General features: G+C 41.3%; 1 protein-coding gene across 2 annotated transcripts in view; it reads left to right on the top strand.

The window, feature by feature from the left end:
* The window catches only part of LOC147698067 (interleukin-18 receptor accessory protein-like), a 349,579-nt gene that overhangs the window by 158,094 nt on the left and 171,776 nt on the right, over positions 1-19,709 (top strand). For both annotated transcript variants that reach the window (XM_086934737.1, XM_086934736.1), the window contains exon 2: positions 2,280-2,421. In XM_086934737.1, the coding sequence (XP_086790863.1) occupies positions 2,346-2,421 (76 nt within the window). In that variant the 5' untranslated portion in view covers positions 2,280-2,345. The remainder of the gene's footprint in view (positions 1-2,279; positions 2,422-19,709) is intronic.

Here is a 19,709-nt window from a genome sequence, read left to right as displayed (position 1 = left end):
TCAGACTATTGGAAAGAGTAGTTTCAAGCCTATCTTGGATTTTGCTCCAGCCCTCTTTTTCAGAACTGCTACTCCTAGTTTTCTGTTATAGTGTTCCTAGAAGGATTTGAGCACATCTTCTGAGTAGAGGGTTGATGAGTGAGAAGAGTCACAACCCTGCTGGAGATACCTTTCCTACCTCGAAGGTACTTGTCTTGAACACTGAATATTGAGGGGACTTAGGGTCAGATGTAGATATTCAGCATTTACCGATTCTAAAATACAGAATTTTACCAATTCAGTATTTTAGAATCGGTAAATGCTATGTAGGTATCCATTCGGTGAATTTTACCGAATCTGTAAAATTCGGTAAATATCAAATCGGTATTTACCGATTCGGTATTCCCCATTCATTCCCATGGACCTTAAGGCCCATAGGAATTAATAGGAATTACCGAATCAGTAAATACTGATTCTGTAAAAGGGGGGAAACATTGAAGGGTTGCAGGGTGTCACTTTGACACCCTGTTGCACCCCTTAATTGTGTATGAGTGTACATGTGGCACACATACATGCCCTAAGGTCATGTATGTCTGCCACATGGCACTGTTATTATTTGCATAAATTTGCATTTTTTAGGGTTTTCGAAAATTGTAATTGGTGGTAAATAACGAATCCTAAAATGTGAAAATCACTCATTTGAGTGCTTCCTATATTTCAGGATTCTGTAATTTACCGAATCAGTATTTAAGAATTCGGTAATTTACTGATTCCTTAAATTACAGATTCAGTAAATTACCGAATCCTTAATTTAAGCCCCTACATATGACAAGCTTAATTCCAGTCGGTAACAGCCGAAATTCGGTAATTTCTGCCGTTACCGACCGGAATTACGCTTCCTACATCTGGCCCTAAGAGTCTAAACTCAGATGGAGCTACTGAGAGTGAATGTTAAATGAAGTTGAGGTCAGTAAAACTAGCCGCTAAGATTTTAACACTTGTTCTGGCTGTGAATTTCACAGTCACCACAGTTGAATAAGGTAAGAATTTACACAGCAATTGTTTGTTTCCATAAACTTCAATCTGCTTGCATTGGACATGGATCGCAGCTCAATAATACGCCCCTAAGTGATTCAACCTACATTGAACATCACTTCATTGAAGCCTCAATGCATATGAGCCATTTAAGTTGGAAAAATGACTAAGACATATTGCTTCTTTGCTTTTTTCACATTGCTCCATTTTCCTTGGTTCGTGATTTGTCTTGTTTTTTAAGAGTTTATCATTGTTATTAATCTTCTTTTTGACATTTAAGTTTCTTATTTCTTAACTGCATTGTTGTTTGGCCAGTTGTTGCAAACATAAATCACAACAATCTATGATATTTTGAGAGAAATCCAGTGAACTCTGAAGGATCAGTGTATTGACTCTTATGAGAGCCCAGTCTGTGCTCACATTAAGACATCTCTTTTCAATTGTTGAACACTCTGACTCCCTGTGGCCCCATTCGGAGATGCAGTATCTCTGAGGAGGGAGACTGTTCTAAATAATCCTGCATCTATTGAGGTAATGTCAATAAACATATACATTAATTATCTACCATTCTGATCTTTGTTTAATGTTTCATGAAGTCTTATATTATTTTGTATGCCAGTATTTTAAACATTTCAATTTTTTTAACTTCCTTTCATTAAGATTAAACAAGTTCTAGTAGTATATTCACTGTTTGAAGGATTATGTCATATGCTTGGGTGTGAGTCAGACAGAGGTTGAAAGAGAGACAGACAGAGAGAGACAGAGGGAGAGATAGTGAGAGAAAGTGAGAGACAGCGAGGAAGAGACCGTGGGTGAGAGAGAGAGTAAAAGAATGAAGTAAAAAAGAAGACAAGACCGGAGCTCAAAGAGGAAGTCTGACAGCTTCAACTTCAATGAAAATTTTTCCAGCAGCCCCTTCAGTTGCTTGTAGCTAATTGGTCCTGCATCTACTTAAATAGCTCAATGTAATTCCAAAGTAGCCAACACGTATCAGTATCCAAACTCTGTCCCTTTAATTATATGAGAGTCAATAGCATGAGACCATAGGCAAAATCATTACTTTGCACACGCCCATGCACGTCTGAAAGAAAAACGCCCATAATTAAATCCTGCACAACAATTTCAGTCATACTTCTAGCGAACATATTGTTCTTGTGCAATAGAGGCTTTTCTCACATATAAAACACTGAGCATGAAAATGCTGGCCAATTAAGTACTGTATGTGGTGCACAGAGGTAGACAGGTATTGTTTTTGTCTCCTTCAGAGAAAGAAAAATGTTCGAATTATCCTGACGTTCTTCGACTTATCAGCGACTTGTGACTCAGCAACCATGGAGCTCACATTCATCGTCTTTTGGATTTTTGCGTTAGTAAAAGATGTAAAAGGAATTGCATTTCCTCTATCAGGTAAGCGTTCTATTCTTATGTTGCATTTTGGCGAAAAAGATTTTATTCAGAAGACCTTTTTTAGGCAAAGGTGTCTCTTGTTGTGGAGAAAAAGATAAGGGCCCACTTTCTCTTCTCAGTCAATGGAAAATTCACAAGAAACATTAGTACCTGGAAAAATATCTTCTTCTCATGAGCCCCGCTCATCACTTACTCTTCAATAGGTAGTGTACTGTCAACATACAATGCACTGCTTTACCCCCAAAGGACAGCCTGGCAGACAGGACTGGATTGATAGGGATCGTTGTGCACTTCAGAGAGCTTCTTAGAAGTCACCTCCTGCAGTAAAGGCACTTTTGGGTATAAGTATTGTGTCTCTGACCCCTTAAAATCAGACACTTCTAGATCTTGAACTGAACCTTGTCAGAGGTACTTCTGTGCTGCTTAAATGACTCAACTGGAACAGTGAATATATATTCACTGAAAAAAACAGGGACGTTATGTTAGGCTCAGATTACACATATCCAAACCATAGAAATACAGTTCATGAAAAACCGCATTCACAATAATGTCCCCCTGAGGCAACAACATGAGAATAAGTCTGTCTTCCTTCGCTTGAACTCCAGGAAGTTTCCCAGGGGCACTGAGCGGTTTACACACACACACCACCTGTGGTTAATTGTTAAGTTGGTCACAGTATAAAGACTGTCCCCCCCACTCTTCGATTTAGGGATGTGCTGAGAAGGACACCTACAGAACTCTGAAATATGGAAGACCCCTAGACAATGGTGTCAGGAAGATCCATTTGATCCCAAACTTTTAAATACTAGCACTGCCTTTTCTAAAATAACCTTTTTATCTTTCCGACACAAGGAAAATCTTCTTACATTACCCATGTCCCCCTTAAGGACTCCGTGTTAAGGTATCGTATTAAGCTACTCACAAGCACAATAAGCCATCCAAATTTTAATAGACATTAGGATAATTATTTAGATAGAAATATCTTTATTGCATTTCCTGGCTGAAAAATCCTTTCCCCTTTTAAACAATGTGTTTATCACAGCATTACTGTAGGCAATACTACTACTATCTCTAAATAGAGCAGTGAACTTAATACATCAAGTTTAAATAATGCTTTTGTTACACATTACAGAACAATTACTGTGTATTTCACAGTTCACTAGATCTCTCCGACCTGCATTTAAAAAAACAAAAAACGGGTCGAGAGGAACCCCAGAATACAATGTCACCCATTTACGATAGCGGCTTAGGATTTTCATGTTGCTTTTTTTCCCATGTCCAAGAAACCATTCTCTCTACCAGAGATTAGCTTTTTTTTTAAATTTACAAGAATGGACTCACATTCTTTTGATCAAAGGCATCAAATTTCCTCTTCTTTCTTCGAAGGCATTACACCACCCCTTTTTACGAAAATACCTTTATAAGAAGTTGTAGAGAGCACTACATTTTCCACATCAACATGTCCCTAGCGAGAAGGAGGCGTCATCACTGTAATATGCAAGAAGTGGACATATACAATATAAGATTCTCCAGCGAGAATAAGGATGCCATCACTACAATATCCAAGAAGTGGGCATACACAATATGAGATTTTAGCAACTAACTTGATCTGAATGAATCTTTTTCTAACAAGGAAAAAAGGTTATTCAGACAGAATATTGAGTTGGAAATGTCGACTTACACAAATATCAAGTTAGAAATATCGTGACACAGAAATATCGACAGCAAGAATATTGTGTTCAAGAATATCGATTTAAAGGTAAGAAATATTGTTTTCAAAAATATAAAAGTCATTAATACAGTTTGCAAAAATATAATTGTATAAAATATCAATTTTTTAATTAGTGTTATGTATTTTACATTATGTTTTAAATGTATGTGATGTATTTTTCGTATAAGCATTGTTTATGTTTTTTAATATATGTGCTAAATGTTTAGTAGTAATCAATTGTATTTTTATTTAATTTTGTGTTTTTTAGTTCCATAGCAAGTTGTGGGTTTATGGGGGAATAGAGTGAGAAGAAATGTAACTATATTAAATTAATAAATATGTTTTATTAATATTTAGTTAATTGAGATTTTATAGTGTTAATTGTGTTAAGTAATTTCTTTGTAAATAATTATTAATTGTTTGTTAACTAATATTAATTAATTAATAAGTAGTATGTGGATTTCCCTGTATTAGACATCCCAATAGTGGATATTCACCACGATTTAGTCAAGGACTTGGAACCCATACTAAGTAAATTCCCGAAGGAAGCTAATAACGCGATTACGGTGGCGGCTTAGTTTAAAAATCCATGGCATAATAAAGCATGCCGTACTGTAAAAAATGAGCCTATTACGGCTTTTAAAGCTAAAAACGTAGTGGCTCTCTGGGAAAAGAGGATAGAGTACAAGCAATTGTTAACCTCCACAAAGAAAGAATGGGAGGCAAACATTTGGGATGAACTATTAGTAGCAGCGAAAGCAAAAGACCAAGTTGGCTTTTGGCAACTAATCTCAAAGGGCAACAAAAAAGGTAGATACAGTAGGGACTTTTTTCTAGATGCTGAAACTTGGATACCACACTTTTCTAGTCTCTACTCTTTTTCCCGAAATGATATTGATTATTGCCCAATGAGTTATGAAACTACAATAAATGCTGCACCCTTATTTTTTAGTCTAAAAGAAACCGTCATAGCCATAGACGCACTAAAGCCAGGAAAGGTGCCTGGCCCTGATAAAATGCCTGGAGATCTATGGAAGCATGATAAAGGTGTGAGGGGTCCTTATATTAATCTGCTGTGTAACTCTCTTGCATCAGGTGCACCTTTACCTGAGACTTGGAAAGGGGCAGAGATCACAAATATTTTTAAGAAGGGTGATCGGCATAACCCATCCAATTATCAACCTATCAGTCTTATCGATGTTCTGCAGAAGGTATACGCTAGGCACATTTTCAATAGATTGATTGAATGGATTGGGGAAAACGATATTTTATCACAGTATCAGGCAGGTTTCAGAGTGAAGGCTGGTACGTTTGACAACGATTTTAGATTCCTTTGTATAGCTTGGAAATATATATTATTTAGGAAGGGGCATCTATATATTGCCTTTGTGGACCTAAAAGCAGCATTCGACCTTGTCCCTAGAAATCTCCTGTGGAAGTCCTTAAAGGACTTAGGGGTCCAGGGGAAATTCTTTTACAGATTATAAGATTACATGAAGATAATTGGGCAAAGGTCAGATGGGGACTACGAGGCAAATTAACGGAACCAATTAGGGTAAGTAGGGGTGTAAGACAGTGGTGCATTTTGGCTCCAACTTTATTTTCTTTATATGTCAATGACATCCCTGACCATCTCTTGGGAAGTGATCATGACTCCCCTAGGCTAGGAGGGCTGCCTGTATCGGCACTCATCTTTGCTGACGATACGATTTTAATTTCCCAAACACCGAAAGGGTTACAAGTTTAATACATTTTTTTGGGGAATACTGCAAAGCCAAGGGGTTAGAAATAAACCCCAGTAAAACAAAATATATGTCAATTAACCTACACAAAACCTTCAGGAAAAACCTAACTGCAGACAATCAGACTATCAAGTGTGTTCATGATTTTAATTACTTGGATATTACCTTGAATTCAAAACTGACCTGGAGGTCCCAGCTAGAAAAAAGTAGAACTATACTCCTCCAAAATACATTTCCATTAATAAGGAAAATCGAAAGTAGTACATCAAAAGTAATTTCACCCGCTCTTGAAGTGTATAGATATAAAGCACAGTCAGCTTCATTGTACGGGGCAGAGCTGTGGGGTCCCGCTGTAAATGGAACATTCAAGGTGGGTGAAAATAAGTTTCTTAGAAAAATATTAAGTTTGTCCACACAGACATTATTGACTCCTGTACTGATGGATTTAAATTTTATTCATGTGGATGACCAGGTTAACATTACACCATTGTTGTTTTGGGTTCTCTTATGGAGTACAGAAGAGTTTATCCACTACAGGGAGGGCCTAGAAGAAATTTTAGGGCTAAATAAAGGTGTGGGTTTGCCTTGGTTAAAGCACATTCATGATTGGTTTCTTAATTTGGGATTAAGGCACTACTTGGATGAGCCGTCTGAATTGACATTGGCCTCAAAAAAGCTTTTAAAGGAAAAATATTGGTCTTTTATACACACCTCCATGTCCCATTCTTCTGGGGTTGGGTCATTGACCACATGATTCCTCCAAATGAAAATAGCTTGGAATTTCGAACCCTTAATAGATGAAATACAGCCTCAATTGGCTAAGTCCCTTTACCTTAAATATCGTTATGGTATCCTACAAATAAAGTCAAATACGGTAAAATGGGCGCTGGGCAAGGACGAAGAGGATAGATGTGTTTCGTGTGATTCAGGCATGATGGAGAATGAGGCACATCTGTTGTTCTTCTGTCCAGCCTACGCGCACTGTAGTAATAAATGGATAAAACCTATTTGAAGTTTTTTTGGTACTAGATCCTGCCTTGAAGCAGAAAGACTACTACGTTCTGATACCAAACAGACTGTGGTTTTTAGTGTCAGTTGATATTTGTTTGGTGTAAGCTTGATAAGAAAAAGGGAAGGTCTGAAACTCTAGACTGAGCAAATGAAGGCGAACTTAACATGGACTTGGCACATGCACTTTACTAGAACAAATGAAATATATATTTACTTATATATCATGTAAAAAGTCTGTTTCATGAGAATATCCTAATAATAAATGTATCTTATTGGTATTATTGATAGGTATTCTTTTTTAGTATGTCCTGAAAGAGCTGTTCCTCAAATCTGTCTTTTATAAATACTTTTTAAGTATTTAATATTCATGAAAATTGTAATATCGCCAGAACATCGCTATATTGGCTGGTTAGACCTAGGTTCGCTTTATAATGAATCATGTAGCATTGCATTTTAATTCCCATAGGATGTATTGTGGAAATAATTGTACTGTCTTGTGTAATCTTTTATGATTACTTGTAACCGAAATGAAGAAAAAACGAAATAAATGAAATTAAATTAGTAATTAATTATGGTATTTGTGAAATGTTTTTAAGTACGAGTTGTGGGGTTTATAGGGGTAAAGGGTGGGAAGTAATTTATTTGAAATTAAATATTAATTGGTTGTTAATTCATAATAATTAATTAATTGGTAATTGTGTAATTTGTTTAAGGCGTGGGTTTTGGAGTTTATAGGGGTAAAGGGTGGGAAGTTATTTATTTTTTATTAATTAATAATTAGTTGTTAATTTATATTCATGAATTCATTGAAAATTAATGATGGAAATCGTGCAAATAATTTTAGGTTTAGGTTGTGGGGTTTATAGGGGTAAAGGGTGGGAAGTAATGTATGTGTATCTAATTAATAATTAGTTGATCATTAATATTGATTTATTAATTGATATTTAATTAGGGTTTGTATTTTTTGTGTGTGGATTTTCCTTTTATAGGGGTGTAGAATGGGCAGTAAATACATTTTACTTACTTTATAATTAGTTGTTAAATACTATTTGTTTTTTAATTGTAAATAAGGGGCTCATTAGGATGGCGGTTTTTGCCACATCCACGGTGCTGGTGGTGGCGAAAAACGTAGTTTTCCCCACTCCAGTGGCGGTCCTTGTGCCACCAGCACAACACACACGCTCATTGTCAGACTCCCTGACTGTCAAACCCAAGTAGGACCTTCACACATACCCCTCATCTACCCATCTCACACCTGCACTACTCAACATCTGTGAATAACACAGATAAAGGTGCACATAAGGTCCTGTGAGTTTCCTGACAACCAATGACACACCTTGGTGTGCATCTCCAAATTTCAGAATCCCACTCAGGGATGTCTGAACCAATGCTGATCAAAGACCAATAGCCAAACACAAATCTCACAAACAACATCCAAAGAAGTACAACAAGCTCAGCCATGTGCAGGCAAACAGTGGCTAGGCAATGTGACCCTAGACTGGACAGGAATACACAACATTTACTGACATATAATGTCAGTGTGGCTGAGCAGGTCAGCACAGTGAGCGCAAACTTAAACAAGATCACTGGATGATCAACAAAACACAACACAGACATTGCAGTGACATGCTCTGCTGAGAGCGACAGCAAGTAGGTGTACCCCAGGATAGCAAGGTTACACTGTCACACTGCACAGTGCTCAACGTACAACTCCTACATGTGCCCACAATCTGAAGCACATGTCTGATAATGTACACAAACAGGCACTCATTACCTGGATCATACATATGTGTAGGAGTTATTTGCAGGGGCACATACACCTCAACACTTTTAACAATGACAGGCCAATCACACTGTATGACTACCCAAGTGCACACATTCAAATGTACCCATGTGATTATGGCGTACACAAGATGCCTACACATCAACACTGCTGTTCACACATCAAGAAAGATCCCACAGATATGACGGACCCTGTCCACCCCACAAGTTATCCTGTGGATAGAATTCACCTCTGTTGTGGTACTGCATCCTAATATGACATGTCTACAATTTTGCAAACCTGACTATAGAATGATTAGGATAAGAGTAGATCCTCACAAACAACCATCATTGCACCCTCAAGCCTCAGAGTCCAGAAGCACAAACGTGCCTGTAACCTCTGGCAACCACTGAAAAAGCAAATCAAGTAATTGCCAATGTGAATGTGGCATACAGAGCATGTGTCACATGAACATAAACCCATACATTAAACTTTTTATTTAGCAAGGGCAGCGACGAAGCAGACAACAAGAGTAACACTCTTTATTACATAATCTCCGGATAGGCATCAAAAATGCAAAACATCAAGGCCATTGGCCAGTCCAAATTTCAAGTACGCACATGTGTGCATGAGAACTTGCACAGGAAATGGGCATCAAAAGTATCAAAACATCAAGGCCATTGGCCAGTCCAAATTTCTAATCCACTTATGTGTGCATGAGAACTTGCACATCAAATGGGTAATACAGTCCACTGCCATTGGAACCACACAGCTCGGGGGCTACATTCAGCATGGGCGAAATTTGCGAATTCGCGTTCTGCGAATTTGCGGATTTCCCAGCGGAATGGCAAAAAAAATCTGCGAATTCGCAAATTTTCCCACGAAATTGCGGATTTTTTTGCGATTTGCCCTGGAGTACTTTCAACTGGCTAATCCAGTAAGTGCTCCCTCATTGGGTAAATGTATAATGCTTTTACTACACTGCAGCTACGTAAAGGGCCAGAAGATGTATCTCCAGTGACCATGTGTGCCTGTAACACAGGCCCAGGCACACATGGTCACTGGAGACACATCTTCTGGCCCTTTATGCAGCTACAGTGTAGTAAAAGCACTATGGGGAAGATTTACAAGCCGCTTGCGCCTCTTTTGCGCCGCAGTTGCGTCACTTTTGTGACGCAGCGGCAGCACAAAAGATGCACCATGGTGCTGGGTATTAACAACGTGACGCATCTGAGAGATGCGTCACGTTGTAAAGCCCTGCGCCATCAGGTGGCATTCCGGCGCAGGGGAGGGTGTTCCAGCACAGGAACGCCTCCTAAAAGTGGCTGAGTGAAATCTATAAGATTTCACTCAGTCACTTATAGGCCAATGCTGCGTCAAAACCCTGCGCCTGCTTGAAGCAGGCGCAAGGCTTGACGCAGCATTGGGGAGATAGGGCCCCCAGAGCATTGCTGGAGCTGCGTCCAGCAATGCTGAGAGATGCGTCACGTTGTAAAGCCTTGCAACGCAGCTCCAGCAATGCGCTGCTTTTACGGTACAGATGTGTGACGCATCTGTGCTGTTTTTGCCACATGGTGCGCCGCATTGTAAATGCGGCAGACCATGGGGTGGCGGAGCTGCGGCGCACTATAACTGGCGCATCCCTGGGGATGAGCCAGTTATTGTAAATCTGTCCCTATACATTTAGCCAACGAGAGAGCACTTACTATTTAGACAGTAGAAAGTACTCCAGTTGAGTAGCGGTATTGCACAAAACGGTGGCATCTTTGTGAACATACACGCAGGGCGGGATTCAATCTGCCCCCTGTTAGACTCGTTTTTTGTGCCCTCTTGCCCTCTGTTAGACTCGTTTTTCCCTTGTTTTTCTGCCCTTCTGCCCTCTGTTAGACTCGTTTTTCCCTTGTTATTCTGCCCTTCTGCCCCCTGTTAGACTCGTTTTTGTGTCCTTCTGCCCTCTGTTAGACTCATTTTTCCCTTGTTTTTCTGCCCTTTTGCCCTCTGTTAGACTCGTTTTTTGTGCCCTTTTGCCCTCTGTTATTCCCTTGTTTTTCTGCCCTTCTGCCCTCTGTTAGACTTGTTTTTTGTGCCCTTCTGCCCTGTTAGACTCGTTCTTGTGCCTTTCTGCCCCCTGTTAGACTCGTTTTTTGTTGCCTTCTGCCCTCTGTTAGACTCGTTTTTCCCTTGTTTTTCATCCCTTCTGTCCTCTGTTAAACTGAGTTTTTGTGCCCTTCTGCCTCTGTTAGACTCGTTTTTCCCTTGTTTTTCTGCCCTTCTGCCCTTTGTTAGACTGCTTTTTGTGCCTTTCTGCTCTCTGCATCATCACATCATCACTCAGCGCTACCCCAGCATCACTCAGCACCACCACATTATCACTCAGCAACACCATATTTTCACTCAGCACCACTACAGCACCACTCAGCACCACCACAGCATCACTCAGCACCAGCAAATAATCACTAAGCACCACCACAGCATCATTCAGCACCACCACAGCATCACTCAGCACCACCACAGCACCACTCAGCACCACCACAGCATCACTCAGCACCACCACAGCACCACTCAGCACCACCTCAGCACCACTCAGCGCCACCACAGCATCACTCAGCGCCACCACAGCATCACTCAGCGCCACCACATTATCACTCAGCACCACCACAGCACCACTCAGCACCACCACAGCATCACTCAGCACCACCACAGCATCACTCAGCATCACCACAGCATAACTCAGTGCTACCACAGCACCACTCAGCGCCACCCCAGCATCAATCTGTGCAACCATTCAACAACAACTGGTTCAAATATGTTCTCTCAATGTTTCAATGTTTATTACAAATGTCAAAAAAAGATGTTAACATTTCACTTCTGTTCTTGGATTTTCGTCACAATAAAATACACTGAACATAATCTTCACAAAAGTTATTTACCAAAGTTTAAGCTATTGCCATTATAAATTAAAATCACTTTTATTTAAGTATTAATTATTTAAAAAAATTAAAAGCCATTGTAATTTGTAATATCAATACATCTAAGTCACGTAAATACAAAACGTGTTGCATTACAAATGCTATAGGTGTCACATATGCGAAAGTTATAACTATTGGCATTGTAAATGACATAGCTATTAATTTAGCTATTTTCAAAAGCAACACATAAATAAAAGAAATTGTCATTTACAAGACCAAAAGCTCAAACTTTCCTAATGCGAGGCCTATTGCATTTCAAATGCTTGTTTTTATATCTGTCAGTGCTTCCTGTTGAGGTTTAATTTTTGTGACAGGCGCCTCATTGCCTACTTGTAACTATTCTCTGACCCTGCTTCAAGGGTCAGAGCAGGGTCAGAGAATAGTTGCAAGTAGGCAACGAGGCACCAGGAAGCAGCAGCAGGTGCCCAAGTTGAAGTTAATTTCTTTGTAACCCTTTTGTAAAAGGTTACAAAAAATTTGCTTCAACTTTTGCACCTGCTGCTGTAACCCTGTAAGTGCTTCGCTGAAATTCGTCCCCGCTGATTCGCGGATTTTACCGCGATTTTGCGAGATTCGCGGATCGCGAAATCGCGGAAAATCCGCAAATTCCGCGAGCGGAACGAATTTTCAGCCCATGCTTAGGCTACATATGGGAAGTCAGGCACCGCTGTGGGAGAAATGGTGTGGGGAGCAGGACTTGGCTTAAAATTCTGCTTTAAGTTGAACTCGGAGGGGGCTAATTGTCGAGGCCAGTTGGAGGACTGGACCTGTGAAGGAGAGAACCGGCTGCGGTAGAGGCATTTGTGGCTGTAGGAGCATGACAGTGGAGTGGTGGCATGGGGAGGTGGAGACATGCTGTGTGGATACATAGTGAATGTTGAGGGCTGGGTCGCAATTGTTTGGGGATCCGATAGCCCAGAAGTGTCTTGGCCGGAGTGGGAAGTGAGGTGGGTATGACAGCCTCACTCTTTCCCAAAGGTGTAGCAGGTTCAGGTGGCTCTCCCCGTGGGGATTTGCTGGACCTGGTGGTATGCTTGGGGTGACCCAGATTGTTCAGATCCTGCTGAACACAGTTACCCTACATGGTCATGGAGACCTCTTGTCTCCCTTTATCCAGATATATTTGCTTGTGAATGTTGTAGGAGTCTGGATGGTTTGCGTTTGAGTATGCATTAGTATTTTTTGTTGTTTGTGGATTTGCTCTTATTCAGGGGTATTAGTTCAACAGTGTATTGTATTTACTCTTGAGTTTCATGTAGGAATTCTGTTTACTTTTACATATATATATATATATATATTCACTGAAAAAACCATAGGTTTTAGGCCATATATAGTTAGGGATTAGCATTTACAAAACCTTAATTTACTCGCACAAAACCATAGAAATTCGCATATATAATTAGATGCAATAACTATATATCGCGCACCCGCAATCCACTGCTGATGATGTCACATATTACATCATTCATGACATGGTCAGTGACATCACTGATGACATCACTGATGACAACTGAAATGACATCACTGATGACAACTCAAATGACATCACTGACAACATCACTGATGACATCAATCATGTGATAATACGATCAACCTCTTCAGACTCTAATATAACCTTAGATACACTCAGAGTAAACAGGCACTCACAGACTGTCACTCATCCATGGAGTTACTCACACACCTAGTCAGTCATGCACTGAATCAATCACACCTCCATTTCATCAACTATGCAGTTATACACACCTTACTTATTCAAACATATACTAACACATATTTACTCTCTTATACAATTCCTGATACAAGTTTTCAATGATCCATTCAGCCACTCACACATTCACTGGCTCTTATACACAGTAATTTATATATGTGAACTCTCACATGTACTGTGTTTTACATATGTACTTACTTTGACATGTAGCACTGAGATATCCATTCACTCACCAATACACTCGTACACAGTCAACCACCCATACAGCTGTTTCAACATGCAGTTTTGAACCCATAGATCTAGTGAATCAACTGTTCACACATGTATACACAGAGTCACACACCTCCCAGCCACCCCCACACACACACTCACTCTCCCATAGAAATACTTAGGCAACCAATCAATAACCCATATAGTTACTCATATAGCTACTGATTAACACATGCAGCACTTCATAGAACAACAGATATAATGATGCACAAATTAAGACAGTTTAGTCACTAACCCATGCACTCAGTGAGACACATTTAATCACTCTCTCATACAGTCAGTCATGCACCTACTAAATCCTTCATCCAGACACTTATACATCCACTCATTCTTCAATATGTAAGACATATTTTAACTTTACAGAAACATACAGTCACTGGATGTTGTCATCAGTGATGTCATCAGTGATGTCACTGACCATGTCATGAATGATGTAATATGTGACATCATCAGCAGTGGATTGCGGGTGCGCGATATATAGTTATTGCATCTAACTATATATGCGAATTTCTATGGTTTTGTGCGAGTAAATTAAGGTTTTGTAAATGCTAATCCCTAACTATATATGGCCTAAAACCTATGGTTTTTTCAGTGAATTTCAATGGTTTTTTATTAGCAAATATCAAAAGCTGTCAAATGTCAAGTACGTGATAGGTAAAAACATTTTCGTGTTTATGCACGCTGATGTACTTTGAACCCTCCCCCCCCTCTCCCCCCCCGCTTTTCTCTTAGCAGTACTCTCTCTTTGCAGATAGTGAAGGGTAGTTAACGCAGGCCTTTGCCCCCGTTGTAATCCGTCGTGCCTGCTTCTCTCTCCATTTGATTGATTGTTATCCAAGCATTTACTGTTTTAGAATTGGCTCTCTTTGGTTCATTCTCTATTTACAAACAAGCACAGAGTCGCAATACTCTGTTTAGTCTTTGCAGATAGTGAAAAATCGTTTTAAAAAACAAAAGGAATCGAGCAAAATCAGTAGGCTACTAATGGGATCTCTTTTTGACCTAGCTAAAATAGAAACATTAAGTACAACCCCTCATGAGAAATACGAAACTAGTGAGATGAACTGAGCTCCACACGATGATGGCTGCAAGACAGCTCGGCTCTGCCACCCACCCCACCCAAAATAATGACAAACCCTATGCAAATAGTATAAATATATGCAACACACCAGCAAAGTAACAGGGTAAAACATTTTATTAAATAACTATTTACATAACTATTTTAAACTTTTAGTTGCCCGATCCGGCTAGCTCAATCGATGGAGCATGAGACTCATGCACTCTGATCTCCTTGGCCTCAGTCAAGCATCAATAGTAAGATTTTCATACATGAGTGTTCGTTCATGGTTTTGGTCCCTGAGTTGCTTCGATGTCACTGCCTTGCACAAATGGCATAAGTCTTGGATGTTGGGTGCCATAGTTCAGAGTTCTGAGCAGCGCTTGTAACACTGTCTAAACCTTATTTGCACCTGCTGCAGCTTCACTATTCTCAAAGTAAGTGGGGGCCGTTTGTGGACCTGACTGCATTTGAAAACAATGTGATACAGTACCTCCCTAAACCGCTTGACGGAGGCCCCCGAGGGGCGGTGTGATGGCGCGGACTCGGAGAAGACGCTTGGCTCCGACCCCCTTCCCAAGTCTTGTTGCCCTGGTGTAGCCTGAGATCACACCCGACATAGGCGGCCGGCTCCCGGGGTCAGGCGGAACTTTTTGCCTTTTGGTGACTCCTCCATTCTGAACATTGTCCCACAATCCGTTTGACCTGAAACGATTACACAAATAAAACATTTGTGAGTTTTAAATTTCCGGAGAAGTATAATTCACCAATACCTTTCTCTGTAGATCTTTTTCCATTAACAATCCCAGTTCCATCACCCGCCCAGGATATCCCTACTGTTAGTTGTAATTTTTGCTTCTGTTTTAATAAAAAATGTTTTAAGGTGTTTACTGTTTTTGTTGTGATGTATATATTTATAAGTTTTTAAAGTGTTATAATCCTACTAATTTTTTATCGATTATTGCTCTTTGAGATATTCCCTGTCACAGGGAATATCTCAAAGAGCAATAATCGGACCCTGTCTACAAACAGAGAAGAATAGGAATATTCTGTCTCTCTTTGCTGATAGTGAAGGATAGGTAATGCGGACTTTTGTCCCCCGTTGTAATCCGTCATGCCTGTTTTTCTCCCCACTAATTGATTGATTGGCTGGACATTTATTGTTCAAGGAATAGTTCTTTCGAGGTATTCTCTGTTTACAAATAACGTGGAATAGAAATATTCTGTCTAGTCTTTGCAAGTAGTGAAGGGTGGGTAATGCGTACCTTTGTCCCCCGTTGTAATCTGTCATGCCCATCTACTCCCCACTGATTGAGAAACTAGTTCCACCCGGACCATTTATTAGAGGTACATCATCTGGCTCAACCGGAGAGTACCCCTAATAAAGAAGACATATGTAAAATACGAAGTAATCACTGTATCCTAATAAACAGAAACTTTAACATGAAACACACTTGAAAAGGAAGGGAAAGAAATCGAACAAAATCAGTAGGCCACTGATAAGTTTTTGACTTCGCTAGAAATAAGAAACATAGAAGTGGTGAAAAAAGCCAAGCTTGACGTTACGGCAGCCACGAGGTAGCTAGGCTCCGCCACCCCCCCACTGCTCCAAGCATGTCTGTCCCACCGCCCGCCACGCCCATTAACGATAACATGAAATAGATACAAATCAGCAGATACCTACCCCCATTCCGGAAACTCCCGAAGTGCAACAGGGCCACTGTTACGCCCATCCGGAAGATGAGGCCTCGACACGTGCAGGGCGGGGCCCGGCTAACCGCCATCAGCCGTGGGGTGGATGGCCCAAAATGTACTGGTCTCCCGATTCCCTTCTTCTGCCGCCTTACAGGCCACGGGAAGGGCATGTCTTGCCTCTGCCTCCGACCCCCCCCCCCTCTTATCGCCTGGTCCGGACATCACGGATATCAACGCCAGGTGTCGGCACGTTTGCTGAATACTGTAAAGGTTTTCCTACACTTGGCGACGTGCTCGCTGCCTTGAATTCCTGGCGTGAGTCCATGAAGTTTCAGTCAACAAGGCCGGAGGGTGTTCTTCTAGACTGGCTCGCTGAACCGCTTCACAGGTGTGCTTGATATGAGCTCCCCGTTCGGGCCTGAAGCGGCGCCCTGCAGGCCACGGGGGGATGTCTTGCCTCTGCCTCCGACCCCCCCCCCCTCTTATCACCTGGTCCGGACATCACGGATATCAACGCCAGGTGTCGGCGTGGGGTGCGCTGGGAGGGAGAGGCGGCGCGAACGAGCCTCTCCCACCCCACAGGTGGGGGCCCCTCAGCTGCACCCCCAACGCTCCACTCACCCAACAAAAGGGTTCCTCCACTCTTGCGATGCAGCGGCGCTGCACTCACCCGACAAAAGGTCTCGTCCACTATTGCGAGGCAATGATGCTCCGCTCACCCAGCGGGGGTCTCGTCCACTGTTGCGGTGCAACGACGCTTCTAGTTTCCTGCGTCCAGAAACGTTCTCCTCAACTTTGAAGATTCTATAAGAGCCACGGGGGCCCCCGACCCCCGATGGGGAATGACTGCCATGATCACCCACGGAACGACCACGACGTAGCCGCGGGACGTCGGCGCGCTCATGCCGGCGCCGGCCTCAGTCTTGAAATCACCAAAATCCTGCAAGACTACCAACTTAATCAGTTCCGGTGGGACACCAGTATGACCCGGTAGAAGAGATTGTTGCCTCCCACCCCACTTTGACTGATGGTTCATGTCGGCAGTCCCCTCTGCTACCCTTCAACGAAAACTTTTGGACTGCCGAAAGAGGTCCCGGTCCAACCACGAGTTGGTGGAGACATTTTGACTATACTTGGACCTTCCTGACCTCACCCAAAATGGCGGCGGTACAAATGAAACTCTCAACTCCTTGTTGTGCCCCGATTGCTCAGCCTTGATATCATGAGATATGTATGCAGTTTTTAGCACATGAATTGATATGGGATAAGACTGATTATATGTTCGGACAATGAATTGATCCAGGATGGGTATTGATTATACGTTCGAACAATGAATGGACATGGGACGGGTACTGATTACACGTTCGAACAATGAATTGATATTAACTTCTAATGCATCATTGATTACTGTAGTTATTATTGAAGGTTCAAATTGTCGAGACTTTTGGTACTTGCTCACAATGAATTATCGATATGATTTTCTTGCACTTGTCGCACTTTTTACTATGAAATCAACGACCACTGACTCTCTGTTATGTTTTCCACAAATAAATACCCCCCCCCCCCATTTACAGTTCTAGCCTGCTCCGTGGCCGGCCCACGGGGTTGTAAGCCCGTATTTGGGCACCAACATTTTTATTAAAGGTTTTTGAAAAAGCAAACGTAGTTGTAACGCGTAGATTGGTAAGTTTCGAATAAATGGCCACTGTTTCCGATTTTTTTATTTTTTTTTAAAAAGCAGGTGAAATGAAGCAGCTCAATTAGTTAAGGGTTAAAAAGTATAGTACGCAGAAACATTGAAAATATGAATGGTCCAGGTTTGTTGTGTGTTTTTCATTTTTCTACAGCATAAAGCAATCGATAAAGATCCTGGTATTTAGCCTCTACTTTATATGCTACCTGTATCAGGGAAGTTGTTTTAAATGCCCCTAAGCCCCCCAGAACGAATGTCACCTGGCCCCCATAGTACGAACGAAAACGACCCCGTACCACTGTAGGTTATCTCTCTTCCTCAAAAATGACAAAAATTACTTTCTAGGACGTTTTGGACATTGATGATTTTCATATGATCTATTTAATAAAGTAATGCTCATCTCTCCGCATGAAATTAATTTTCCACATGCTACACAAGTCAATCTCATCTGCCTAAAGTTCTTTTACAGATTTGGGACAGTTTCCCTTGCCTCTGACTCACTTATTGCTAAGTCATTGGTGGATGTTTTTGCCGGTCGGGGATTATCCACCAAATCTCGAAGTTGTGCTTTAGAATAATTAAGAGGGTGCCACCTCTCCATGTGCCGATGCATGGTATGATTACCATAGCTATATTTTTTTTCGGTCCCTCTCGAGAGTTTTTTTTTTGCAGATGAGGCAGGTAACGAACCTGGCATTAACTTTCTTTTCATGAGAAGGAAAAGAAAAAAATTGCCAGATAAAATTCACTTTCACATGGGACGTTCTTGGCATTTCTTTCAGAAACTTTTACATCACTGTGTCATTTCTTTGTCTATCCTGGTTAAAGCAATGTCATGTAAATAGTTGTTTAAAAAGTTTTTTTTAACGTGTTTACTTTGTTGGAGCGTTGTATATATTTATAAGTTATTAAAGTGTTCTAATCCTACAACTTTGTTGGAGTGCTATATATTTTTAATGTGACACATAATTGTGAAGACTTTGATGTACAAAAAGGCATCCCTGGAATCTTCCGCTTCAGGCTCGGTCCCACACACCCTTACAGTGAGAAACCCCTCCCCAATCACAATACAGGATCGTTATCAGATAGTAGGAACGCGTGTGGTGTGACGGATCTCATGAGGTGGGGACCTTGATCTACTGTAACTCCTTTGAACTGGGGTGATTATTTACAGTTGGGACCATAAACTACATCTGCAGGGCTAGGTGATAGCCTGGGACCGGCCTGGACAATCAGACACAGAGGAAGAGGAGTGTCAGAGGATGCGGTAGTGAATAGGGTGAAAGGGAGGTGTCGGGCGGGCACAGGGTGTGATACTCAGGGAAGAGCAGCGCAGATGGGGGGAAGTTTATGGCCCATGCATGAGAGGGAGAGCGGGGGTGACCAGTGCGTGGGGGAGATGCTTGCAAGGGTGGGGAGCCATGCTGAGGATCGGCGGCGTGGAGAGAGTGGGTCTGGTCAAGGCATCTAAAATGGCTGCCGTGCACGACAAAAGTGTGGCATTGGAAAAAAGGCAAGATGGCGCAGACAATGTTTATCAATACGGATTAATTTATAACAATATTTTTAACAATATATTTACTCGCAGTGTCAAAATGGCGATCAACACTTCCTAATTTCCTTCGAATCGAACGTTAACAGAAGTCAAGCGGCAAAAAAAAATGCTCACG

The sequence above is a fragment of the Lissotriton vulgaris genome, chromosome 8 (genome assembly GCF_964263255.1).
Source record: "Lissotriton vulgaris chromosome 8, aLisVul1.2, whole genome shotgun sequence".
Classification (NCBI taxonomy): Eukaryota; Metazoa; Chordata; class Amphibia; order Caudata; family Salamandridae; genus Lissotriton; species Lissotriton vulgaris.
This window is presented reverse-complemented; position numbering and strand designations above follow the sequence as displayed.